Source organism: Bos indicus x Bos taurus, chromosome 5 (assembly GCF_003369695.1).
Source record: "Bos indicus x Bos taurus breed Angus x Brahman F1 hybrid chromosome 5, Bos_hybrid_MaternalHap_v2.0, whole genome shotgun sequence".
Classification (NCBI taxonomy): Eukaryota; Metazoa; Chordata; class Mammalia; order Artiodactyla; family Bovidae; genus Bos; species Bos indicus x Bos taurus.
Window position 1 is genome coordinate 250,070 of NC_040080.1, and position 24,775 is coordinate 274,844.

General features: G+C 60.9%; 4 protein-coding genes across 11 annotated transcripts; 3 read left to right on the top strand and 1 right to left on the bottom strand.

Moving 5' to 3' along the window:
- Window positions 1-1,772: 1,772 nt before the first annotated feature.
- Window positions 1,773-4,532, top strand: ODF3B (outer dense fiber of sperm tails 3B). Of its 5 annotated transcripts, XM_027540396.1 has the most exons (7): window positions 1,773-2,267; window positions 2,451-2,786; window positions 2,876-3,079; window positions 3,354-3,458; window positions 3,544-3,665; window positions 3,772-3,912; window positions 4,055-4,532. In XM_027540396.1, exons 1-7 carry the CDS (start codon window positions 2,105-2,107, stop codon window positions 4,169-4,171), a joined length of 1,188 nt encoding a protein of 395 aa, XP_027396197.1. In that variant the 5' UTR covers window positions 1,773-2,104; the 3' UTR covers window positions 4,172-4,532. The 5 variants fall into 5 exon arrangements, with proteins under 5 accessions (XP_027396197.1, XP_027396196.1, XP_027396200.1 ...); XM_027540395.1 differs by having other exon boundaries at window positions 3,772-4,185; XM_027540399.1 differs by lacking the exon at window positions 3,544-3,665 and having other exon boundaries at window positions 3,772-3,948; window positions 4,055-4,185.
- A 3,450-nt stretch (window positions 4,533-7,982) lies between these two features.
- Window positions 7,983-9,831, top strand: LOC113892058 (protein SCO2 homolog, mitochondrial). 2 transcript variants are annotated; one of them, XM_027540401.1, is made up of 2 exons: window positions 7,983-8,312; window positions 8,991-9,831. In XM_027540401.1, the coding sequence occupies exon 2, from the start codon at window positions 9,004-9,006 to the stop codon at window positions 9,802-9,804; it is 801 nt and encodes a 266-aa protein (XP_027396202.1). In that variant the 5' UTR covers window positions 7,983-8,312; window positions 8,991-9,003; the 3' UTR covers window positions 9,805-9,831. The 2 variants fall into 2 exon arrangements, with proteins under 2 accessions (XP_027396202.1, XP_027396201.1); XM_027540400.1 differs by having other exon boundaries at window positions 8,013-8,492.
- Window positions 8,622-19,979, bottom strand: NCAPH2 (non-SMC condensin II complex subunit H2). Of its 2 annotated transcripts, XM_027540394.1 has the most exons (21): window positions 19,751-19,836; window positions 17,420-17,524; window positions 16,615-16,716; window positions 14,428-14,483; window positions 14,256-14,340; window positions 14,114-14,182; window positions 13,941-14,017; window positions 13,734-13,867; window positions 13,426-13,509; window positions 12,898-13,037; window positions 12,088-12,159; window positions 11,867-11,933; window positions 11,614-11,721; window positions 11,490-11,543; window positions 11,283-11,353; window positions 11,111-11,204; window positions 10,916-10,984; window positions 10,778-10,833; window positions 10,564-10,695; window positions 10,318-10,467; window positions 8,622-10,251 (listed from the first exon to the last, which is right to left on the bottom strand). In XM_027540394.1, the coding sequence occupies exons 3-21, from the start codon at window positions 16,672-16,674 to the stop codon at window positions 10,111-10,113; spliced, it is 1,719 nt and encodes a 572-aa protein (XP_027396195.1). In that variant the 5' UTR covers window positions 16,675-16,716; window positions 17,420-17,524; window positions 19,751-19,836; the 3' UTR covers window positions 8,622-10,110. The 2 variants fall into 2 exon arrangements, with proteins under 2 accessions (XP_027396195.1, XP_027396194.1); XM_027540393.1 differs by lacking the exon at window positions 17,420-17,524 and having other exon boundaries at window positions 19,751-19,979.
- Window positions 19,980-20,216: 237 nt separating this feature from the next.
- Window positions 20,217-24,665, top strand: LMF2 (lipase maturation factor 2). 2 transcript variants are annotated; one of them, XM_027540402.1, is made up of 14 exons: window positions 20,217-20,368; window positions 20,760-21,013; window positions 21,113-21,141; window positions 21,284-21,501; window positions 21,577-21,755; window positions 22,188-22,329; window positions 22,457-22,591; window positions 22,662-22,767; window positions 22,838-22,934; window positions 23,013-23,195; window positions 23,290-23,458; window positions 23,559-23,670; window positions 23,741-23,837; window positions 23,932-24,665. In XM_027540402.1, the coding sequence occupies exons 1-14, from the start codon at window positions 20,275-20,277 to the stop codon at window positions 24,226-24,228; spliced, it is 2,112 nt and encodes a 703-aa protein (XP_027396203.1). In that variant the 5' UTR covers window positions 20,217-20,274; the 3' UTR covers window positions 24,229-24,665. The 2 variants fall into 2 exon arrangements, with proteins under 2 accessions (XP_027396203.1, XP_027396204.1); XM_027540403.1 differs by lacking the exons at window positions 20,217-20,368; window positions 21,113-21,141 and having other exon boundaries at window positions 20,941-21,013.
- The last annotated feature ends 110 nt before the right edge of the window (window positions 24,666-24,775 follow it).

A 24,775-nucleotide genomic window follows, 5' to 3' on the forward strand; every position in this document is an offset into this window, starting at 1 on the left:
AACTAAATTGTTTCCTAGTGTTTGAGAAACAGGACAAAACAAAGCACTATTTTTTCTTTACAGACAGACATTTCTGCAAATCCATTTTCTATACACTTTCTCTCCCACTCATAGAATTACTTGTGCAAACGGATGAGGCAAAAAAATTCCTTAAAATTTTTTTTAAAACCCTAGATCCTATTTACAAAACATGCAAAGGGAGAGTTTTAAGTAGGTGTTATGGCAGAACTGGCTAAAGGTAAATACAGTCAAGTCACAGAATATGCCTTTGCTTCTGCAAATATAAGTCGTTCTCCCCTCCTTTCTGGGAGAAACACACCTTCAAGGTATGGGCTGTAAAACATCACACAGTGCAAATACAAAGACGTTTACAAATTCTCTGTATTTCCAGCTCTTGAGACAATACTTTTTGAGAATTGAGCAGCAAAACCAGAGCCAGCTGGTGAGCAGCCAGAATACCACGGTGATTGGATACGTGGCCATCTCTCCTTGAGCAGCCTTTGCTCTCCGCTTCCAGAAGTTGTAGATCTATTTAGTTTATCTGTCATCTTAATGAAGCTGCACCTACAAGTTATGTCATCCAAAGTTCCTCCAGCCACTGTATCTATATTTGAAATGCACACGTGACCTTGTCAAGATGAGGATCAGAAGTGGCGGCAGCAGACCCACGCAACACAGGTATGGAATCGGTTCTGACCAGCTGTCAATTTCGGCCAACAGCACTTTCTTTCTTTGGCTTCCCGGGTGGTGCTAGTGGTAAAGAACCTGCCTGCCAGTGCTGGAGATGTTTAAGAGATGTGGGTTCGATCCCTGGGTCAGAAAGATCTCTTGGAGAAGGGCATGGCAACCCCCTCCATCTTGCCTGGAGAACCCCATGGACAGAGGAGCCTAGTGGGCTACAGTCCATAGGTTCACAGTCAGACACGACTGAAGCCACTTATCACACACACATCACATTTTCTCTCATAAAGCGATCTCTTTTTAGCTTACCAACTGCACAGATTTCTGAGGGTTTGGAGGAGGTCTTTCTGAATTCAGAAAATACAGCTGTCTTTCACTTAGCATAAGCACCGGAGGCGGTGTTTTTAGTGCCAGAGGCTTAAAGGGAGATGACTGAATAAGGTGATGATCTGTTGGTCTTGACTGGAGTATCTTCCTGCCACAGCATTTCTCTCTGGTACCTGCATAATCACAGCAGCATTTGAAACTCCTTGAAATCCTTGTTCCAGGTCAGCGCTTGGTGGTGCTCCCTTTCATTTTTCCGGGACCCTCCCTCATTGACCAACACCTTCAACTAATTTCCGCCATCTCGGCAGCGGGAGAAAGGCAGACTGCCCCACTCACTGAATGTGCATCAGCCACTGCTTGCATTTTGGCATTATCTGCTTCTGTGCTTCATATTGAATCCTTTAATGTGCTTCAATACACATGTGCTGGACTTGGAGTCACTCTCATCCCCCTGGGCCCGCTCGAGGGTCCCCAGCAAGGGTCACAGCCCTCCAGCTCCCTCGGCACTCCTGGCTGCTAGCTTTCAAAGATAATTTGTTAATTTCTAAATATTTAACCACTTTTAAAAACATTTTATACTGTTTGCTTAGAATTGTTTTGAATTGTGACCAAATCGTGTGTCCCATTTTATCTATTTATTCACCTTGTACGGGCTCTTTTTGTAACTGAAGTGTAGTTGATTCACAGTGCTGTGCCAGTCTCTGCTTTATAGCAAAGTGACTCAATTACACACATATATTCCTTTTTTTTTTTTTTTTACATTCTTTTCCATTACGGTTTAACACAGGATATTGAACATGGCTCCGTGGGCTATCTAAAAAGACCTTGTGTTTATCCATCCTATATATAATAGTTTATATCTACTAATTGTATGGCTTTTTTGTGGCCCAGTACATGACTGCTTTTGCATTCCACGCGTTTAAATCGAGGCGAAGTTCTCTCTACACACAGCAATTAAATTGAGCTTGATTTCTTTACTCTCCCACTTGTTTTTTGTCTGCAGACTTATTTCCGGAATGGGAGTACTGAAGCCTGGGGAACGGTTGTGGACCGAGTTCTGGTCCTTGGCCCAGCCTGCAGGACGCCTGCCGCTGCCATGGACTCCAAGGAGGAGAGGCTGGGGGCGGGGCCAGGTGGGGCGGTCAGTCCGGTTGCCAGGAGGCGCGACCCGGACACAATGGGGTCTGGGAGTTGGGCCCTGCAGTGGTGGGGATCCAGACACCCCACCTTGCCTTCCCAGCCAGGAGACACAGGAACAGGTCAGTGCATCCACTTCGGGGCCCCCTCGGGTAGCAGGTCCCCGCTCTCTCCCCCTCGCCCCGTTATCCTCCCCCAATGTTCCTAAAATATCTCAGTTCTCCGGAAGCCCTGGGAATTCCACTCCCGCAGTGCTGCGTCCAAAGTTGGCGCGCGCACATACACCCCTACTAAACTAATTTTAGGGCTGGGGGACGGGAGATGGCCTCGAAGCTGTCCTTGCCCCGCGCCACTCTGGAGCCAGGAAAGCTGCCGTTTGTTTCTCTGGTGTCTGGGATACGCGCGGGCCCCGCCCCGGAGTCAGGCGCATCTGGAGGGAACCGGGAGTGCGTCCCCGGAGTCCGGGCGGAGAGGCCTGGGCCGCCACCTTTTGCCCGCAGGTGTTGCCGGCCGCAAGCGCTCCCACCGCGCCATGGGCTCGGACGTCTGGGTCGGCCCGTGGCGGCCGCACCGGCCCCGCGGCCCCATCGGAGCCCTCTACAGAGGCCCGGGGCCCAAGTACAAGCTACCACCCAGCACCGGTACCAGCGGCGGGCCGGGGGCGGGGGGCCGGCGGGGGCTGCCCGGCAGGGGAGCGGCCGGCGCCTGGTGATGCTGGGGCACCCGGCAGGCTACATCATGCACGACCCGTCGCGGCCCCGCGCCCCGGCCTTCACCTTCGGCGCGCGCCTCCCGGCACAGCAGACATCCTGCGGCCCCGGGCCAGGCCACCTGGTGCCCGCTCGCATGACCGTGCGCGGCCTCGACAGCGCCCCCGCGTACTCCATCTTCGGCCGCCCGAGGCACGCGGCGCCCTTCCTCACTCCCGGACCGGGTCAGGAACCTGGGGCCCTGGCCTCCTGAACGCCTAGCCGCCTCCCCTCGGGAAACGCACCCCCCCCCCCGCCCCCGCCACGTCCCCCTTGAGCCGCCTAACATTCCAAATTCAGTCCCCCCATCCCTGCCCACTTCTGGACCTCAAAACAGCTCCAAGCCTCACCGGGCTTTGACAAATCGTGGCTCGGATTCCCCCTAATCCCTGGACTCCGGCGCGGGTCCCCACTAGGTCCCCAACCCAGTTCTGGCCCACGCCCCGGTCTGCCCCGCAGGCAGGTACTTCCCGGAGAGAGCCGGGAACGCGGCGTACCCCAGCGCGCCTCGGCACACCATCGCTCCCCGAAACTGGGGCCTCCGCCTGGAGTCACAAACCCCAGGTGAGCCCAAGAAGGCCCACCCTGCACGAGCAGTGGCGGGGACACCGGCTAGTCCGCAAAGACCCACCCTCGCTGGCCCCCGCAGGCCCCGGGACCTACACTATGCCCTCGCTCCTGGGCCCGCGCGTAGTCGGCAAAGTCTCGGCGCCGAATTACTCCATCTATGGCCGCAGCGCGGTGGGCAGCTTCTGCGAGGACCTCAGCAAGGTGGGGTGGGGGGGGGGGGGGCGCTGCCTTCAGGGGGCGGCGAGGGGTTGGCGGTCGGAGGGCCCGGAAGCTGGACACAGCGCCTCTCCTGCCCCACCCCACGCAGACACCCGGGCCCTGCGCCTACCACGCGGTGAACCCTGGGGTCTACAAGCCCCGGGCCCCCCAGTTCTCGATGCTGCCGCGGACTTCGTTCCCCCAAGGCAACACCCTGAATCCCGGCCCTGCAGCCTACAACGTGGACCAGGTCGTCTGCAGTTTCAGGGTCAAGGGTCGGAGGCGGGTAAAGGGGCTCGGGTCGGGATCGAGGGTCAGAGGGGCGAGCTTGGGGGCCGGGAGCCCAAGGCCTGCAGACAGCACTAGGCCAGCGACATCTCCTGGGTCCGCAGCACCGGAAGCCTCGCGGCTGGACCTTCGGGATCCGGCACTCGGACTACCTGGTCCCGATGATGACCGAGGCTGACGGTGACCCGCTGGGCGGGCGCTGCGCCGCAGATGTTTCTTAAAACCTCTGGAGCCAGCAGCGTGTCGGCCTCTTTGTGCTTGCGGCGGCGGGCGGGCGGAGTCCAGGCTCCCGCAGCCCCTCGCGATTGGTCAGGTCAGAAGTGCGTCAATCGTCCCGCCTCCCCGAGGCGGCGATTGGCCTAGAGCCCCGCACGTCGGGGGGCCCCGCCCCTCCGCGGCTCAGGCTCAGCCATCAGTCCCACGGCTCTCACCCGCCGCATGACCAGGCGGAACCGACTGGGATCCGAAAAGAACTGGCGAGGGCCAGCGAACACGACAGGGGTCCTGCCCGGGGTCAGGTTGTGAGGCCGAGACAGGGGTCCAGCTGAAGAGGGAACGGAAAATAAACTGTCCCGGTTCCTACTGCTGGGGTCCCAAGCCTAGGAGATGGAGAGGCGTACCCAACTCGGACACGGGACTCGGGACTGAGAGGCGGACACAGAAGAGAAGGGGACCGGGGCCGGGACACGTGCGCTTGGCATCAGCGACACGGACGCAGAGCAGCGACAGGTACCAGGTGTGTGTCGCAGCCCAGAGCAGTAGCAGCCCCAGTGACCCCAGGCCCCCTGGCCCCATCTGCCCCTCCCACGCCTGCTGACCAGTCCCGAGGGGGGAGCCAGAGGCCAAGCAGCTGCCGGGGCTGATCCACCTGAAGCAAGGAGACATAAAGGCTTCTCGTGTACTGTCCTGGACTAGGCACTCAGGGCGCACAAATCCGTGTGTGGGGAGGGGTGGCCACCCCACGACACAGAGGTCAAGCCCAGAAATTTCCTGCCCCCAGGGATGCTGCAGAGCCCCACCACTATCCCTGACACTGAGGATAACCGATTGCTGTCGGAACACCCCTCGTGCTGCCTCCACCACCTTACTGCCCACGCCTATGGGCCATGCTCTTGGCCATCTGGTGGAGACTGTGGTGCTGACCCCGGCTCTGGCCAAGTCTGGGCAGCAGCTGGCATGGCCAGAAGCCTGGTGCCAATAGCCTGGGGACAAATGCCCTGAGGGCAGAGTCCTGGCACTTGCCCTGGCTGGCTGTGGCTGCAAGGTTAGAGGAAACTTCCTCTCCAGGCCAGAACCTCTGACCTCAAAGAGGCAAGCAACCACCAGCAGGTCCTGACCTAAGCCTGGCCCATACAGAGCCCCCAAAAGCAGGACCCAGGCTCCTCACTCCCCAGGACAGAACCTGAATCTCCCTTCACGTCAGCCCCCAATAACAGGGCCAAGTTATCCAGCTTCTCCTTCAGTTCCCCAGACCGGACTCCCAAGAGAAGAGTTGGGTACTCCTCCCTCCAGCCCCCAGGCTTGTGACCCCAGCATTAGGCACCAGGACAGTTTATTTTCCATTCCCTCTTCAGCTGGACACCCACTACACTGCTCAGTTCAGCTTCAGTTCAGTCGCTCAGTCGTGTCCAACTCTTGTGACCCCATGGACTGCAGCACGCCAAGCTTCCCTGTCCATCACCAAGTCCCGAAGCTTACTCAAACTCGTGTCCTTCGAGTCCGTGATGCTGTCCAACCATCTCATCCTCTGTCGTCCCCTTTTCCTCTCGCCTTCAACCTTTCCCAGCATCAGGGTCTTTTCCAATGAGTCAGTTCTTTGCATCAGGTGGCCAAAGTATTGGAGCTTCAGCTTCATCAGTCCTTCCAATGAATATTCAGGACTGATTTCCTTTAGGATGGACTGGTTGGATCCCCTAGCTGTCTAAGGGACTCTCAAGAGTCATCTCCAACACCACAGCTCAAAAGCATCCATTCTTCAGTGCTCAGCTTTCTTTATAGTCACAACTCTCACATCCATACACAATTACTGGAAAAAACAGTAAATGCTTAACTCCAGCTGAGGCCTAACCAGGGATGGTGAGGAGAAATATGGGGGTGAGGAAATGACTCTGCAGGTGTACTCAGCATCCTTGCCCAGCCTGTATAAGTTAGCAACAGATGTGAAAATGGGATACATGGGGGTACCCTGGATAAGCTGGAGTCTATTCCTGAATTCACTGTTACCCAGAAACCAGAGCAGGTACAGGCAGGCTACTAATTGGTCATCGATCTTGGTTATTGATGGAAAACACAGGCCAGAATCTCTGAAGGATCACTAGGAAGGATACTGATTAGTTATTCATGGGTCATTGAACTTTGGTCAAGACCATCAATGGAAATTTAATAGAAGTCACTAATAGGGACTTGGTCTAAATAACCAATGGGCCTCTGATCAATCATTACTGGGCCATAGGACGTTGATCCATATATTTGATGGGCTACTAGTGAGAACTTATCAGAATCAGTCCTGTCATTGGCCATGATTTTGGACATCTGTCAAGGTTGCTGATGAGTCCTTGGTCAGGGTCAGTGATGGGGTCACTGATCAGAGGCCACTGAGAGTCACTGGGAGTCCTATTGCAGGGGAGGTTGGCCAGATACAAGGGCTGGGGGGGTGAGTGGGCTGCTGGTGCTGTATGGTGGGTCAGGAAGCTGGTTCCTGCAGATGGATTCCTGCACAAAGCAAGAGATGCGACAGCCACCATCGACAGCTTGCCATTCATCACAGATGACCTGACCAGGGTTTGCCTCCCGCATGTTAAAGACCCCTGACCTATGAACACACAGCCACAGGTGATCTGACCCAAAGCCAGTGTCAGTGTCCCACATCAGCGGATGCCTGACCACCCACTCAAGAGGGTAACTTGACTGATGCACCTGTCATCCCATCACATAGGGCACTTGACAGTCCATGTTCAGGGTCTCTGATCCCTTATGACTGATCCGAGTCTCAGCCTCCCCCACATCTCCCAGGAAGCTCCGGGATCTCCATCACCTGCAGACCCCTTAGCCGCCCACACACAGCCCCCCCCCCCCCCCCACCCGCCCCCCAGCAGTGGACAGCCCGTCTGCAAAGATGGCAGGCAGGAAGTACAGAGAGGCCGCAGTCCCTAGCCGGGCACAGGCCCTGGAGCCTGTGTAGCCTCCCCATAGAGGTCCCCGAGTGGCTGTGGCCTCTTTTTATCTCTGCTCGTAACTCGGGTAGCCTGACCCTGTCTTACCCTGCCGCGGCCAGGGTCCAGCCTCCCCGCTGCTTTCCCACCCGGTGACCCTTATCCGAGCAAGACCGACCTGGTCCGGGTCTGGGGAAACTCTCAAGAGCCCTCCCGCCGAACAAGCTCTTCCGGACCCCTACTGCTGCAGTCAGTCATGGCCGCTCCAGGTGTCTCCCGCCCCCTCCCAAGCCTTCTGTAACTCCCTCTCCAGGGGAACCGGCAACCGAGGGTACATCAGGGGCTGCAGTCTGACGACACGCGAGACGCGGAGTGGATCCACGCCGAACGGAGTCTCGGCAGGTTGGCGCGGGGCCGCCGCTCTGACCGCCACGGACAGCCCGCCGTAGCCGCGGCCTGGAGTGAGGAAGCGCGGCTGCTCCTGGACAGCCTGGGGTCACCGCGCTCCGGGAGGGGACGAGGAGAGATGCCCGACGCCCAGAGACTCCCTCTCTCCCGGGCCCAGCTGCTCACGGCCCGCTGCCCCCTCGCCCGCTGGACACAGCAACGAAGCCTAAGAGGCTTGCAGCCCTGCGTGCGCCGGCACGCCTGGCAAGGGAGCGGAGCGGAGACCACACCCGACGACAGGTGACCACATCCGGCGACTGGCGACGGCGCCGAGCAAGCGCGGCCGCGGCGGAAGGGCACGACCGCGGAGGAAGCCCCGCCTCCTATACGTGACTTCCGGCGGGCCTCCTTTGGCGCACGCGCACCGCCCGGCGGCCCGTGCACACTGCCGTCTGCGCGCGCGCGTTGTCGTTGACGCATGCGCGCTGACGTCGAGCTGGGCGGGAGGCCCGTGGTGCCGCCCAGGTAGCATCTCGAGACTCGGCTCCCCGACCCTGGCGCGCGGTGAGGGAGGGAGCACCTGCAAAACTCGCAGGCGCGTTCCGGGAGGTTGCTGTGAAAGGGGCTCCCGGAGAGGGGCTGGAAACGTCTGGGTTTGCAGGCCCACCTTGTGCACAACTTGGAGCACGTTTTGTAAGGTAGGAAGGTGTTGTGAACAGGCTAAGGGACGTGTCCAAGGTCGTGCAGCCGAGGAACCGTCGGACGGGGAGAGGCTGGACGTTTAGGAGTCTTCGAGAGGGTCCTCCCAGGAGCGCCTGAACAGGTGAGGGGGGACTCTAAGACCTCCTCCTGGCAAACTTCCAGAGGCCCCTGAGAAAGGCACGGAGGTCGCCGAAGCAGCGGCAGGACACGAGTCCAAAGCTGCCGTCGGGTACCTGGCAGTGAGAAGTGGGCGCGAAGCAAGTAGAAGCCTTCTCTAACGGGCCGACTGCCGGCTGGAAATGTACGTGCGAGGGGCTGGCGGGGACTGGCGGCCAGAGCACTGTGGCGGGAGTGGCCTCAAGAGAAAGAAGGCAGAAGGGCCAGAGGAGTCGGTCTTGGGAGGGTTGAAGCCAGAAATTCACCCACCTCCTCTTAAGAAATGGATGTTTATTGCAAACAAATAAATATGCCCAAGAATCCAGCTGAGGCGTGTGCATGGAATGCTTTCCATCAGCTCAGATGCAGGTGACGACGGCTGAGCTGTTAGAGCTGCCGGGGCCAGGTGGGATGGGATAGACTGAGGCTTTAAGGCTCAAGAACAAGAGCGACAAGCATTAACGCTTGCTGACGCCTGAACTGGAGTTTCAAGTTTCAGAGGTGAGGCACTTGAGCCCAAGTGAGTGCGAGGTGAGCAGCTGCTGACAGCAGACCCTGTGGAGGGCTGGTCCTTCGGGCGGAGTCAGGGATCTCCTGAACGATGGGGGCACTTCTGGCTTCTGACACGCTTACTCTTTTCCAGAAGCATCAGGTCCATGCTGCTGCTGGCTCGGCCACCCAAAGCTTGGCACAGGCTCTTTCAGCTCCAGCCTCTGGCCCTCCTTGGGACCCCAGGAGGCAAGACCCAGCATGTGAGATACCAGCTCTTCTCAATGCCAGGCCCTGCAGATACAGGCAGGCAGGGCCAGCCCCAGGGTCCCGGCCTGCGAACCAGGTTGCTCGTCACAGCCCTGGTTGGAGCGGGACTGGGTGGGGCGTGGCTGGCCTTGAGGGCTGAAAAGGAGCGGGGGCAGCAGCAGCAGCGGACAGAGGCCCTGCGGCAGGCTGCTGTGGGCCAGGGCGATTTCAGCCTGCTGGACCACCGGGGCCGAGTACGCTGCAAAGCTGACTTCCGGGGCCAGTGGGTGCTGCTGTACTTCGGCTTCACTCACTGCCCTGACATCTGCCCCGACGAGCTGGAGAAGTTGGTGCAGGTGGTGCGGCAGCTGGAGGCGGAGCCCGGCCTGCCCCCGGTGCAGCCCCTCTTCATCACCGTGGACCCCGAGCGGGACACCGTGGCCGCCATGGCCCGCTACGTGCAGGACTTCCACCCGAGGCTGCTGGGCCTGACCGGCTCCGCCGAGCAGATCGCCCAGGTGAGCCGTAGCTACCGCGTGTACTACAGCGCCGGCCCCAAGGACGAAGACCAGGACTACATCGTGGACCACTCCATCGCCATCTACCTGCTCAGCCCTGACGGCCTCTTCACGGACTACTACAGCAGGGCCAGGTCAGCCGAGCAGATCACAGACAGCGTGCGGCGCCACATGGCTGCGTTCCGCAGCGTCCTGCGCTGAGCTGGGTCATTAAAGGGCTGTGACGGAGCCGTGTGCGCGTGAGATCTGTGCCGGCAGCCCCTGGAGGCCACGGCAGGAAAGGGGCTGGGGGCCTGGTTGCCTCCTGGGGTGCAGGGGACAGACAGCCCTCTCCCCTACACACAACGGTTCTGTAAAGGGTTTTGTTTTGTCTTTTAAGGGACTGGTGGGATGGCAACACTTTATTAGGCTGGGCCAGCCAGGAAGCAAAGCAGACTGAGCAGACGCACACCCGGTGTCCGTGGGGGACAAGCTGTAAAGCCCAACCCTGGCCTCAGTGCTCCCCACTCAGGGCTGCACCGTGGAGGGGGCGGCGTAGGTCTGGAAGCGCTGGCGGGCCCGCTGGTGCGTGAGCAGCCTCAGGGACATGGTGTCCACGGCCGCCTCCAGCCCCGGCTGCTGGGTGATCTCCACCGTGTAGTCGTTGGCCTGTAGGGCACCAAGCGTCAGTGAAGGCCAGGGACCACTTCCCTCCCAGATGCCCAGGCCACTCACCAGCTGCAGGGAGGCCAGCATGGAGCGACACACTTCGAAGGCAGGCTGGCCCGCCACCAGCTTCGCAAAGGGACACCACTGGTTGAGCTGGCTGAACCGGGAGACCACCTGGTCCCCATAGGTGTGGATGTCAAAGGGCACGTGCTCCTCCTGCGGAGGGGAGGGGAGGGGAAGGTCCCGGGCTGGCCCAAGGCAGACAGCAGGGGACGCCGTCCTCCACCAGGGGCCCCACCCGGCCCACCTCACCTGCTCCTGGAGCAGACTCTGGATGGCGTCCTCCCAGCCCCTGATGTGCTGCTTCAGCTCCGTCTCCTGGACGAGCTCCTGCCTCGAGGTGGTGACGAAGACATCCTGCTTCGAGGCGGTGACAAAGAGCTCCTGGGGGAGGACCAGAGCCACCAACTGGGTGCAGGGCCCGCCCCCGCCCCGCCCAGCTGCCCCCACTCTGACCTGGGCCTACCACATTCCTTTGGACCAGCTCCTCATAGCGCAGAGACGCTGGCATGGCTTCCGCTTCTGCAAAAGTGCAGCCATGAACCTCTCTCCTTCCTCCCATCTTCGGGGGCCCCTCGGGCCAGCAGCCCACTCCCAGACCTACCCATGTCTGCATCTTCCCCGGGCTCTGCCCCCTCGGGCTCTGCGTACTCCTCAGGCTCCAGGAAGTCATCTGCAGAGAAGGGAGCGCCCGGGCACAAGGCCGGTTAGGCTTCGGCGGGCACTGAGCCTGCCCCGGCCTGCCCCCAGGGGCCCCACCTGCAGCGCCCCTGCCCCGGCCTGCCCCCGGGGGCCCCACCTGCGGCGCCCAGGTCCTCCACCGAGTCCTCCAGACGGTCCTCCTCCACGGGCCACAGCCCCTGCTCGGCCCTCGGCAGCCACCGCTCAGCCGCCTGTACAGAGACAGCCCCTCAGAGGCACCGCTGCCTCCCACCAGGCCCCGCGGGGTCCATGTGGTGGCTGGTACTTGCCTCCCTCCTCTGCATCTTCCGGAGCGTCTCCAGCTGCTCCTTCACGTGCTTCCAGTACAGAACCTCCATGTCTGCACACACAAGCCTCGTGAGGGGGCTCCCTCATCCTGCCCGGGCCCACCCGAGTCCACTCGGCCTCTGGCCTCCCCGGGCTGAGGGGGGCGGTGCAGCGTGGGGTCAGCCTCCCTCAAAGAGCCCCAGGCTCACCTGCAAAGGAAGGGCCCTTTCGCCGGGACCTCCTGCTGTCGGTGTGGTCGGCATCTGCAAGAAGCCCAGGTTAGCAGGGGCCGAGCCAAGGCCCACAGCCGCGCCAGCCCCGGGCCCCACGCACAGGCAGCCAGGTACCACTGGTGGAAGTCCTGCAGCTTGACGGCGCCCTTCCTCTTACGCTTCTGTCCTGGCGCCTCCTCCACTCGGGGGGGCACGGAGTAGGGCCTACCTGGGGGCAGACAGGCAGTCCCGGAGCGCAGCCACAGCCCGGGGCCGTCTCCGTGCCCACAGGCCCTGGAGCCCCAACCTCCACTCCAGCCAGGTGAGCCCAGCTCCTACCCCCTGGTGCCCAGGGGCCATGCCCGCCGCGTTACCTTTCCTGAAGGGCTTAGAATCTGGGGAGTCGAAGGGGTCCAGGCCCTGCCAGGGGTCTGGGGTGTCCTGAGCACAAGCAGACACAGGAGAGTGGAGGGTGCGCCCCCCAGTCGAGACGCACGGGGATGGGGCACCCTGGAGCTGCAGCAGGGCGGCCCAGCGCTGGGGAGGAAGCGTGCTCAAGAGACGCACTGCGAGGGCGCACCCGCCCACCCCTCACCTTCAGCCTGGATGCGGGCTCTGGGGCCTCCTTCCGCTCCCGGAGAGTATACCTTCTGGGCTGGGCAACACTCTGGAAAGGAACACCAGGGATTCCCCTCTCCTCCTCCACCCAGGATTCCAGGCCCCCCAGCAGCTCTGCTCTAGGGCCAGACACAGGGAACTCTGCAGAAACCCCCTGGGGCAGAAAGTTCAACAACCAAAAGGTAAACAGCTAGGAAAAACTTTAGGAGGAGATAGAAACTAGTAGACTACTGGCCACGAGATACCTCCTCAAAAAAAAGACAGAGGTAAAGAATCTGCCTGCAACGCGAGAGACCTGGCTTCCACCCCTGGGTCGGGAAGATCCCCTGGAGGAAGGCGTGGTGACCCACTCCAGTATCCTTGCCTGGAGAATCCCATGGACAGAGGAGCCTGGCAGGCTGCAGTCCGTGGGGTCACGAGAGTCGGACGTGACAGCAATTAAGCACAGCAAAAACCACCAATCAAAGCTGGCAGGCCTGTCCACTCCTGCCAGGCTGGCCTCAAGAGTCAGCTCTGGAGACCAGCGCCATTCTGGGTGGCGCCCCTGGGCACCAGTCCACCCCTGAAGAGCAGCAGCTGCTCTGCTCAAAGAGGGAGCCATGAAAGCTGCTGCTGGAAAGGGCAGGGTGTGGGGCTGGGGCCGGCTGGGGGACACACCCACTGCCCTGGCGCACAAGGACCAGAGAGCGGGCAGCCCAGGGGGCCGCCTGCCCCACGCACGCACCATTCCCACTGGGGCCCGCCTGGCTGAGGGCGGGGGCTCGGCAGGCCTCCCTGGAGATCCCACCTGCTCAGGGCTCCTGGGCTCCAGGGGCTCCATAGGGACCTCAGGTGCTGAAGCCTCAGGGGGCTCCGCCGCGCCTTCTGCGTCCTCTTCGTCCTCTCCCACGCCCCCACCTCTAGGCACCGGGCCTTCTGGAGAGGAGCCTGGCAGGGACACGAGACAGTCAGCCCTGGGAGCCCGAAGGCCAGGCAGCGGGGGCCGCGCCTCGGGACGAGGGCCCGTTCCCGTCTCAGCGTCACTTGTGGGAAGCAGACGGTGCACTCACGCCACTCTGCTGCTCTGTTTGGTTCATTTTATTTTTTAGTAATTTTCCTCTCTAAATGCTGCCACCTCTGTCTGCTCAGAGAGGAGGCTGGTCCGGGGGCAGCCACTGAACCAAGACAACACAGCTGGCCAAGGTGGGCCCTGGGCATGGAGGCCTGCCCCCCGGGCCTCAGCCCCCCAGGCTGCAGCGGTGGAGAGGCTGGGTGCTGAGCGCAGAGGCCCCTCCCCAGCCCCCGCTGCAGGCCCGCCTGGGAGCTCGCTTCTCACCTGGCTCCTGGGAGGTGCTGAGCGCCGGGCCGGGACTCCCGCACACAGAGACTTCCATTGGCTGCTCCTCAGCCCTTCCAGGCTCTGGGAGAGAACAGGGATGGAACACGGTCAGCCCTGCTCCCCCTACAAGGTCCCTCCTGGGCCCCACGCAGCCAGAACCGGGGAGGAGAGAGCACAGCCTGGCACAGGCCTCCAGCTCCCTGGGGCTGAGCCAGCTGTGGGCAGAGGCCCCGTCCTGCAGGCAGGTCCGAACGGTGGGCGCAGGCACCCAAGCGAGCCCACCTCGCCGCCACCCGAATCCTCACCCTTCGGGTTCCACGGCTGCAGGGCCTCCATGAGGGACACACCCAGTGGCTCCAACAGGAATGTGCCTCTGGGGTGCGGCGTGCACGTGTTCACCCTGAAATCCTTCCGGCTGGCCAGGACCTCCCCCTGACAGCTGGCAAAAAACGGGCGCTGCAGAGACCCTTCCCCAGCACCACCCCCTCCACCCAGCAGGCGCAGCCCCGCACCTGTACAGGGGGTTACTGTTCTTCTCCATCTCGTCCGGGGCGACCAGGGCATTGGGCAGGAGGGGGATGAGGGTCCCCTGCATAGAGGCCAACAGCGGGTAAACCGTGGGAACCCACGGGCCACGACAGCACCCTGCACGCTCCCATCAGCTAAACGCGGGAGGGGCACTCACACTGACGACCTGGTCATCCCTGAGATCCACGTTAGCACAGGAGTCAGAGAGGTCGTCCAACGCCCGGAACTGTGGGAAGACGGAAGGCTCGGGGGGGCCCGGCTGGCACCGTGGGCACCGCCAGGCACCCAGGAAGCCTCACCTTCTGCTCCGCCTCCTGGGGGGCCCTCGAGCTGGCATCCCCAATGGTCCCGTCTTCCGGCGTGGAGGACAGCTGCTTGGCCTGCCTGAGAGAACCAGCACAGGGGCACCGAAGGTGAGGGCCGCCCGGGCCGCACGCACAGCAGACACACGGGCACCCCCTGTATACTCACTTCTTGCCAGAGATGAAGTCGAGAGCCTGGTAGACCAGGGAGTAGAGGTATTCCACCTGGCAACCAGAGCCGGCAGTGAGGGCGAGGAAGGAGGGGCTCCCAGAGCCCCCCACAAGACGCGTCCAGGTGCCAAGATGCCCGCATTCTCTCCAAATTCCTGCCTGTCTGGCTGCCAAAACCACTGCTCCAACCCAACCGCCACGCCTCCCCAGCACTACTGAACAGCTGGAGCCCCCCTCCTGCACCCTCACTCCACACCGCAGCAGCTGCGGCCACCCCAACCCTGCAGCCCGGACCCACAGCTGCGTCTGACTTCACGGGGCTCACCAAACAGCCCCACCTGCGGGAGCGCCGCGGGTCTCTGCCGGCGCATCACAGTGCAGCCATAGCCTGTGGGGCCCCACTGCTAGGGGTGAGAGTTGGGATTTTCCAGATTCTGGCCACAAAGCACCCACCAGCAGGACGCAGACACGCACTGCCTAAGCCGTTCCCTCCAGGTGACAGCGCCCAGCAGGACAGTGTGCCCCGAGGGCACGGATCCCACTCCCCAGAAACAATACCCAGGAGCTTCCCTAAGTGTCTGTCGCACAGCACGGCGCTTCACACTCTGTCCCATTCACTTGGAACCGGCGCCGGTGCTGTTCTCATTGTAAATGAGATGAACCGAGACTCAGAGAATCAGAGCAACCCCACCAGCAATGGGTCGAGGACCCGCACCAGGGATGCAGAAGTCCAGCAGCCACGAGCCACCTGTGACGCCATCAGCTTAAATCTAATTAAAAGTTAACAAAACGCCAGACTCCTCAGTCACACACGCTGCGTTTCAAGGGCCCAGGAGCCGCACGTATTAGATCACAGGACACTGCCATCAGCTCGGAAGAGCAGTCGGACCGCACTGCCTGCCACCTGTGCTCCCCTCACGCCTTCTGCAGCTTGCTAGCGCTTTCTGCGCCTGCTGGAAGCACACACCTGCCCGTCTGATCGACCACAGGCGCAGCTTATGTCTGTGCCCCCAAAGTCGACTGCCGATATTCCTTCCGAGGACAAATGCGAGAATCCGACTGCATGGGCTCATCCAAGACAAAAACCAATGAATTCTCAAACCGTCTTCATAACTCACGGTCCCCAAGGTGGCCCTTGTGCCGGCTGACCCACAAGTTAGTGGCCTCCCCCGCTCCGTCCGGAGGGGCTCTCAGTACCGAGCTCCTCGACGCATCTCTAAACCCTTCCTCTGTGCGCCTTTGGTTCCCTGCCCCCCACTAAACAGCCAGCTGAGCGGGTCAGCGCTGTGGCCCACTCTTCCCTGCTCCTCCGCGAGAGGACGGACGGGGCGGCGCTGCTGGAGGCACGTCTCCCGCATGCGCACAGGCGCCCTGGCAAGCAGCGAGGGGCGTTTAACCGCCTCTGGACTACCAGCGCCTCACCTGGGCTTCTATTTCGCGTTTCCCTCAGCAGCGCTGATCTTTAGTCACACCTCACTCTCCGAGTTTCTTATACAGTGCCTGGTTCTCAGCAGCTGACTCGCGTGCCCCCTGTGAAAGCTGGGGCCTTAGGCGTGGGCCCTGCAAGCCCCTGGGCCCGCCTTCTCGGCACCGTCCCGAGAGGTGTCTTTCTCTCCGGCAAGCCCGTCAGCCGCGCTCCCGACCTGCTTCCCCTCTGCTGTGTGTCATCCGTATCCCTCTCCCGGCTCCCCTTTCTCCTCCCCCTCCCATGGTTTTCAATGCCGACTGTCACTGAGGATAGTTCAAACATCCAGAGATCTACCTCCCTCCCCCAACCCACCACCACCCGGGGATTCTGATTTGCTCAGTGTGGGTGAGGCCCAGGCGCTGGTAATTGTTTGGACTGGAGCGTGGGTTGAGAGTCACTGATTTACTTACTGACAATCTCTTTTTTGGGGGGCCATGTGGTATGGCATGCAGGATCTTAGTCCCCGACCCAGGAAGCAAACCCATCCCCCAGAAGCATGGAGTCCCAACTGCTGGACCACCAGGGAATTCCCAACCCTACTATTTTAAACCCATTCTGTTCTTCCCTGTTAAAAGGGGCAAGGACTTGGAGGAGGAGGTGGGACGTGCTGCTGAGGCAACTCAGAGACAGGGCTGAGCCTGCCACCTGCCCCAGCGAGACAGTAGACCTCAGTCCCACGAGACACTGCAGTTCAAGACCACAGCCAGGCGGGCCCACCTTCTTACTGTAGACACAGGCGGAGCCCTGGATCAACAGCGCTGCCTCGATGAAGTTCATGGTGGTTTTGCCTTTGTCAAAAGAAATGCAGATCTGGTCCAGCTGCAAGACACAACGAGGGACAGTGGCAAGTCCACGCACTCTCCTCCTGGCAGTCCACCCAAGCCACCCCCACCCAGGCCAGTGGCCAAGGTGTCCGTCACGACAAGCAGCCCTTCCGAACAGCTCTGGCTCTGCCTGGGGCTTGCCAGCTGCCCGTTTTTTGGAGGGGACAGACAGGCCTTTGTGGTTACCCCTACTTCCTGAAACCTCTAAGACCTAGTGTTTTGGAAGACGCAGGCCCCTAGGGCGCATCACCCACAGACGGCCAGAACTACACACCAGCTCCTCTCCAGAGGTGCTCACACTGCGCCCATCCTAGTCGGGACCGGCTCAGCCAGACTCCAGCAGGAAGACCCCACCCTGGGAGAAGGACGGGGGACCCTCAAGGGTGGGGAAGAGAGAGACAGAATGCTGGGGTCTCAATCCTTCGAGCAGAAAACTCAGGAAACACTTGCAAGTACATCATCCCCCTTCCTCTGCAACTCCTGACCCCCAGCCTCTCCTGAGCACCAGTTCCCACCACCCCTTAAATCTGTGTCCACCAACCACATGCCAACAATCCCCAAACCCATCTAAACCAGCTCTAAGGTAAGAAAGAATGTTCTGGCAGCTGTGTGGAAAATGAAAGGAGGAGAAAGACAAAACTAGAGGCAGAGAAATGAGGACTTCAGGGGACAGAAAACATTTGGAGAAGCAGACATACGAAGCAGGAGAGGAGCAGACCAAGCAAGCAGGTTCACCAGGCATCCCCAAGCACCCCGCTCAACGCAGCTCCAGCTAGCATAGTTCTCTGCATTTTCTCAGGAGACTGTGTGTTCAAGCAGAGGTCAGTCGTCAGATCAAGTGTCCATTTAACATTTATTCTGCACCCACTGTGTGCCAGGCATTCTATTAAGCAAAAGGGAGAGAGAATGAAAACAGTCCCTGCCCAGGCAGAATGTACATTCTAGTGTGGAAAGACCATACACAAGTTAAAGACCAGCTGAAGGTGAGCATTCTAAAACACAGAAGGTATTATAACAGAGAGAACTATTTTAGACATGGCAGTCAGCTGATATTTAAACTGAGATGTACAGGATGAGAAAGAATCAGTTCTTTTTAGAACGGGCAAAAAAATTTCGCCATCGAGTACAGAAAACATAAATGTGTGTGTGTGTGTGTGTGTGTGTGTGTGTGTGTGAAGTGCAGCCAGGAATGAGCTTGGGTGTTGCAGACTGATTGGTTCAAAGAACAGGTAAAGAGCCTAAGTGAAGTCACTCAGTCGTGTCCGACTCTTTGAGACCCCATGGACTGTAGCCTACCATGCTCCTCCATCCATAGGATTTTACAGGCAAGAATACCGGAGTGGGTTGCCATTTCCTTCTCCAGGGGAAGAGCCTAAAACAAGGCTAAAACAGTGAACAGAGCCAGATTCAGAGAAGGAAGCTTGGCTTCTATTCTGGGAGCAATGGAAAGCCTCTGAGGGGTATTAGGCAGGGCAGTGCTGCAGCCTGATTTTAATTTTTAAGTGTCACGCTTGCTGCTGAGTGGAACATGAATTGGATAGAGCCAAAAACAAGAGCAGGGAGTCCAAGAATGAAGGTTTTAACATGAATGGGAGCCAGACTGTGGCCTGGATCAGAGAAAATGGGAAAGAGATTAACTGAAGTTCTGGTGACAAAATGATAGAAACCACGGGTGAACTCGTGTGCAGTGTCAGGTTTCCCGAGCTCTGAGCTTTCACTTTGAGGAACATCGGTGCCGTATACCAAGATCAGAAAGGCTGAGCTTTGAGCAGGAAAATAAAGAGCTCTCCTTTAAATTGATGATCAATTCCAAAGAAATGGTGTTTTTAAACTGTGGTGTTGGAAAAGACTCTTGAGAGTCCCGTGGACTGCAAGGAGATCAAACCAGTCAATCCCAAAGGCAATCATTCCTGAATATTCACTGAAGGACTGATGCTGAAGCTGAAGCTCCAATACTCTGGCCACCTGATTCATAGGGCCGATTCATTAGAAAAGACCCCTCCCCAGGAGGAGAAGGGGACGACAGAGGATGAGATGGTTGGATGGCAGCACCGACTGACTGGACATGAGTTTGAGCAAGCTCCAGGAGATGGTGAAGGACAGGGATGCCTGGCATGCAGCAGTCCATGGAGTCACAAAGAGTCAGACAGGAAAATAATCGACTGAACAACAACTCCTTTAACTCTATTAAACCTGAGATGCTTGTGTGACATCTAAGTGAGAATGTCAAGATTAAGAACATGGATACACAAACCAGAATCAGAGAAAAGGCCTGGAATAGAAATATAAACCGAGGAAGGGGGGAATAAGTAAATAACCCAGCAATTGTCCTCATACAAGTGGCACTTAAAATCATGTAAATAAATGAAGTGGTTTAGGGGAAATGTGTAAAAAGATGGCTCAGGCCACGCCCTGAGGAGTTCAACACTGAGACTAGACAGGAGACAAAACCTGTTTCAAAAAAGAGGATGCCATCAACTCATCAAATGCTGCTGAGTTGAACAAGATGACTCTTCTTGTGACCCTTGGATGTGGTAGGAAGTCGTTATTGATCAACACAAAAGCAGTCCAAGTGGGCTGAGCAGTGCCACTGAAGTGCAGAAATGGAGATGACAGCTCTTTAACGAGGTCTAGACATACTGTCAGATATGAGGAAAGGGTTAAATGCTGACGGTGGAGCATTGGCTTGAAAGTCTAACATAAGATCTCCCTCCTGCATCGTGACCCAGACCTCTGACACAGCCACACATGCACACAAATTCTATTCTACTCTATTACAGAAAAATGCTGCTCGCTACTCACTAGATCGATTTCAAGGCTCATTAACAGAAAGCGATCTCTAATGACAGCTCCAGGCTAATCAAGTAAGGAATGGTTTCGAGGCCCAAGAGACGGAGCTGGGAAAAAGGGAACGAGCCTGCGGATGAGTGCAGTCAGAGCGCCAGACGGAGGCGGCACACACCCCAGAGGCGGCAGAGGCCCGCAGCCCGCGCCCCACGCCCCGCGCCACTCCCCGGGGCCGCCCTCACCTCCTCAAGATATTCGCCCAGCTGGGCCGCCACGTCCACCTCCCAGTTCCTGGTGAGGTCGCGGATGGGCAGCAAGAGGTGGGCGAAGCGCGCCTCCACGTCCTCCATGTTCGGGAGGAGCCGGATCGGCCCGGGGACCGCAGCGCCGGCTTCCAAAGGGGCCGGTGTACTCAGCCCGCCACTACTTCTGGCGCCATTTTGCTGTTCCCGCCCAGGAAGATTCGTAGCGCGCAGCGACGAGCGCACAACTTGACGCAGACCGATCGCGTCACGCCGGAAAGGGCGCAGGACGCGCCGGAGGCGGGGCGCCAGAGGGCGCGGGGTCCGGCATGCAGCTGCGGCCGGCGCGGAGGGGCGGGGCGGGGCCGGCGCGGAGGGGCGGGGCGGGGCCGGCGCGGAGGGGCGGGGCGGGGCCGGCGCGGAGGGGCGGGGCGGGGCCGGCGCGGAGGGGCGGGGCGGGGCCGGCGCGGAGGGGCGGGGCCGGGCGGACCCGGGGATCGTGTCCAGCCCGCCGCGTAGCGGACATGGCGGGCTCTCGGGTCCCACGGCAGCTCTTTCTCCAGGGCGTGGCCGCCGTCTTCATGTTCGCCTTCGCTTCCCTTTACACGCAGATCCCGGGTGAGGGCGCCGAGAGCCGGGTGCCATAAGGCGGGACCCCCCCCCCCAACCCGGGTCCTGTGACCCCCTCATCTCTCCGCCCGACACACCGCTGTGTAGGGGCGGTGAGATCCAGGCCTGGATGCATGGGGTCGAGGGCTGCGGTTTGTGTCCTGCGATCCGCGGGGGTGTGGGCCGTGGGCAGGCGTGCAGGGGTCATTTTCAGCACGGTTCTGGGTTCTGACCTCGGCGCGAGGGTCTGGAGGGTCTGCAAGCCTTGACCTGTCGGAAGGGAGAATCTGCGGGTGCCGACCTGGGTTGGGGAGGGCAGATCCGCAGGCCCTGGCTGGTAGGGGGTAGTCTCGTCTCCGCGGGACGTGTCCAGGGCCTGCCCTGATGTGCCCTCCCACAGGCCTGTACGGCCCCGAGGGCATACTGCCTGCCCGGAGGACACTGCGGCCCCAGGGAAAGGGCCGCTGGCAGCAGCTGTGGGAGACCCCCACGCTGCTGTGGGAGGCGCCGCTTCTGGGGCTGGACACTGCCCAGGGCCTGGAGCTGCTGAGCCTGCTGGGCACCGTGCTGGCCCTGGGTGCCCTGCTGACCCGCCAGCTGCGCCACCCGCTCGTGTACCTGCTGCTCTGGGCCGCCTACCTGTCTGTCTGCCAGGCAAGTGGGGCTGTGCCACCGGGACCCTTGCCTCCAGCTCCCTCCAGGCCCACCCGCCCTCTCCCCAGCCGTGCTTCCTGACCCCCCTTCTCCCTGCAGGTGGGCCAGGTGTTTCTTTATTTCCAGTGGTGAGTGACTGTTGGGTCTGGGGCCACAGAAGGCTGGGTGGGTGAGATGGGGTGGGATGTGCTTGTCTCTCCCAGGAGGACCCCCTTAGGAGAGCAGCCCTGATGGGGAGGAGGGCCTCTGTGCTATTTTTTCTCCCCATAGGGATTCCCTGCTGCTGGAGACAGGCTTCCTGGCCATGCTGGTGGCCCCTCTGGGGCTGCCCCCCAACCACAAGCAGGCCCCCCAGGGCCGGCCGGGAGGGGTCTCCCCCCATGAAGGCCTCCCCTTCTGGCTCGTGCGCTGGCTGCTGTTCCGCCTCATGTTTGCCTCGGGTGTGGTCAAGCTGACTAGCCGTTGCCCCGCATGGTGGGGGCTCACCGGTGAGGGTCCCTGCCTGGATATGCGGCAGTGTTGGGGGCTTTGCCCAGCCCTGACCGCCCGCCTGTGCCCTGCAGCCCTCACCTACCACTACGAGACTCAGTGCCTGCCCACGCCGGCCGCCTGGTTTGCCCACCACCTGCCCGTCTGGCTGCACAAGCTCAGCGTGGTGGCCACCTTCCTCATCGAGATTGCAGTGCCCCCTCTGTTCTTCGCTCCTGTTCGCCGCCTGCGGTTGGCTGCCTTCTACTCCCAGGTCGATGGGGTCCTTAGCCGTCAGAAAGACAAACAGGACGTGACCTTGCTCTGCACTGCCCAGAGGGCTCCACTGGGGATGGGTGTCTGCTGCTGGGCAGTCAGAAGGGCCTCATGGGCAGAGGAGCTCGTTAGCCTGGGGTGTGAAGGTGTGCCTGTGTGGAGATGTCTGTCCTGGGGCGGCAGGGGCGGCTGAGGAAGGGTTGTGTGAGGCATGCCAAGCTTGGGTTTTCTCCAGGTGCTGGTGGGAGCCATCGAGGGGGTAAGCCAAAGTAGGGGAAGTGGAGTGGGAAAACAGAGGCCAGGAGGTGACTCGGAGAGCACAGGGGCCTGCGGGAGAGCTCGGTGGGGGAGATGTGGAGGGGCCTGGAAGCAGGCTCCGAAGGGCCCGGGAAGGGGGCGGCCCCGTGAGCTGAGTCCAGACCGTCTCCAGGTCTTGCTGCAAGTCCTGATTATCCTCACTGGCAACTATAACTTCTTCAACCTGCTCACCCTGGTGCTCACCACCGCCCTCCTGGACGACACACACCTGGCTGCCAAGTCTAGCACCAGCCGCCGCAAGAGGATGCCCAGCTGTGAGTGTCCGCCTGCCCCAGACAGACAGCCCTGCTGCCCGCCAAGTGACCTAGCTCTACCCCAGCCCCCAGGCTGTAGACCCCCCAGCCCTGCTCCCAGCCGACCCATGACTATCTTGGCCTGCAGCCTGGCCCAAGGCCCTGCTGGCCATGCTGACCCTGCTGCTGGAGTTGGCCGTCTACGGGCTGCTGGCCTGTGGCGTGGTGCACTACTTCGGCCTGGAGGTGGACTGGGAGCAGCATGTCGTTCGTTCCAGAACCAGTGAGTACCAGCTGGGGGCGCAGAGGGTGGAGGCTGCGGCGTCCCCGCTCACACCCACCTTCTTCTGCAGTGTTCACCTTCCACCAGCTCTCCCAGTGGCTGAAGACGGTGACCCTCCCCACCATGTGGCTGGGCGCGGCCTCTCTGGCCTGGGAACTGCTGACCGCCCTCTGGAGGTGTGTGGTGCAAGAGGGTGGGTGGAGACGTGCGGGGCGGGCCTGACTGGGTTCTGTTCTCCGCCCCCAGGTGGGTGCAGGTGCGAGGGTCGCTGCGGAAGCTCTGTGCTGCCGTGCAGCTGTCCGTCTTTGGCACTGCCACGGTGGCTTTGTTCCTGATCAGCCTGGTGGGTAGTCCTTCAGAGCTGGGGGTGGGAGTCAGGAGAGAGCGGGAAGGGCGTTGCCAAGCCTCTGCCTGCCTCCAGGTGCCCTATTCCTACATGGAGCCCTCGAGCCATGGGCGCCTCTGGACCGGGGCCCACCGCCTGTTTAGCACCGTGGAGCACCTGCAGCTGGCCAACTCCTACGGCCTTTTCCGCCGAATGACGGGCCTGGGTGGGCGGCCGGAGGTGGTGCTGGAGGGCAGCTATGACGGGCACCAGTGGACGGTGAGGCCCCTGCCCGGGGTGCCTGGCGACCACACAGGCCTGGGTGGGGAGAGAAGGAGGAGCCAGCCGTGCTGAAGGGGACTCTGCCCGGCAGGAGATCGAGTTCATGTACAAACCCGGGAACCTGAGCCGGCCGCCCCCCATCGTGGTGCCCCACCAGCCGCGCCTCGACTGGCAGATGTGGTTCGCGGCCCTGGGCCCCCACACGCACAGCCCCTGGTTCACCAGCCTGGTGCTCCGCCTCCTGCAGGGCAAGGAGCCTGGTGAGGCTGAGAGGAGGGGCGGGGCCCATGGGGCGTCTGGGCGACCTTCAGGGGGGCCTCAGGGAGGGCGGACGTTGAGCCGTGCCCCCTGCACCCTCAGTGATCCGCCTCGTCCAGAACCACGTGCCCAGTTACCCCTTCCACCAGCAGCCACCCACATACGTGCGGGCCCAGCTCTACAAGTACTGGTTCTCGCACCCTTGGGAGCAGGGGTGAGTCTGGGCGCCAGGAGGGGTGCGGGGTCTGCGAGCTGGCCCCGCCTGAGCCCCCATGCTGTTGCAGCCAATGGTGGCGACGCCAGTGGGTGGAAGAATTCTTCCCATCCGTGTCCCTGGGGGACCCGGCGCTGGACATGCTGCTCAGGCAGTTTGGCCTTCAGGTAGGAAGGAGTCAGGCAGGCTGGGGTGGGCGGCAGGGGTGATCCCGGCCCACAGGGACGACCCCCTCGGACCTTCCTCCATCCTGTCCCGCAGGACAAAAGCCCGCCCCGGGCCGGTGGCTCCAGCAACACCCTGAGCCAGGCTCTCCACTGGGTACGGAAACAGCTGTCTCCCCTGGAGGCCCCCGCCCTGCTCTGGGGGCTCCTGGGGGCTGTGGGGGCCATCAAGGTCATGCAGGCCCTGCTGGGCCCGCAGTCCCTGCCTCGGACCAAGGAGGAGAAGCACAAGCCAGCCCCCCAGGAGGACTCGGTAGCTGCCAGCAAGCAAGCTTCCCCAGCCCCCAACATCAGCAGCGGCTCCCAGACCCCCCGGCGGAAAAAGTCGCCGTGATCTGTCAGCCACATGTCCTTAGAGGGTCAGGGTCGCGCTTGCCTCTGGCTCTCTGCCACAGGAGGGCCCAGCCGCCGTGCCTTAGCCAGCTGCCATGCAGACGCAGGTCAGGGTGCTGGCCTGTAGGGGGCGCCAGCCCTTCTGCTTCAAGGGCATCCCCCCACCCCCACCACGTCCGGTCCCAGGACACCCTCTGACCTGCTCGACGGCCCAGGAGGCCCATGTGTGACCTGGCAATCGGGGACCCTTGCTCTCTGCCCCCACGGCAGGGGTCCGAGTCTGAGCCCCAACCCCGGCTCCTGCACACGGGGTGGAGGTAGGGTGGGATGAGGCTGACCTGCTGGGGAGAGGAGGGAAGACGCCCCAAGGTCTCCTCTACAGCAGCCTGTCTGCGGTCCGGATCCGTGAACCAATAAAGGCAATTGTGTCTGACCACATTCCTGCCGCTTGCTTCCCGCAGGGAAGCCTGAGGGCAGTCGGCCTTCTCTGCCTCTGACGGTGGACACAGCCCACATACAGTCCGGCTGATCGCTGACCAGGCTTCCTG

Bases quoted from the DNA above. Each gene is read 5' to 3' on its own strand.
- ODF3B (XM_027540395.1), top strand. From the start codon at position 2,105: ATGGACTCCAAGGAGGAGAGGCTGGGGGCGGGGCCAGGTGGGGCGGTC. The intron at 3,459-3,543 runs GTGAGCCCAAGA...TGGCCCCCGCAG, and splicing joins CCTGGAGTCACAAACCCCAG to GCCCCGGGACCTACACTATG. The intron at 3,666-3,771 runs GTGGGGTGGGGG...CACCCCACGCAG, and splicing joins TCTGCGAGGACCTCAGCAAG to ACACCCGGGCCCTGCGCCTA.
- NCAPH2 (XM_027540393.1), bottom strand. From the start codon at position 19,858: ATGGAGGACGTGGAGGCGCGCTTCGCCCACCTCTTGCTGCCCATCCGC. The intron at 11,354-11,489 runs GTGAGCCTGGGG...TTGTGTGTGCAG, and splicing joins AAAGGGCCCTTCCTTTGCAG to ACATGGAGGTTCTGTACTGG. The intron at 10,696-10,777 runs GTAGGCCCAGGT...GTCCTCCCCCAG, and splicing joins AGCTGGTCCAAAGGAATGTG to GAGCTCTTTGTCACCGCCTC.
- LOC113892058 (XM_027540401.1), top strand. From the start codon at position 9,004: ATGCTGCTGCTGGCTCGGCCACCCAAAGCTTGGCACAGGCTCTTTCAG.
- LMF2 (XM_027540402.1), top strand. From the start codon at position 20,275: ATGGCGGGCTCTCGGGTCCCACGGCAGCTCTTTCTCCAGGGCGTGGCC. The intron at 23,196-23,289 runs GTGAGGCCCCTG...TCTGCCCGGCAG, and splicing joins ATGACGGGCACCAGTGGACG to GAGATCGAGTTCATGTACAA. The intron at 23,671-23,740 runs GTGAGTCTGGGC...ATGCTGTTGCAG, and splicing joins TCGCACCCTTGGGAGCAGGG to CCAATGGTGGCGACGCCAGT.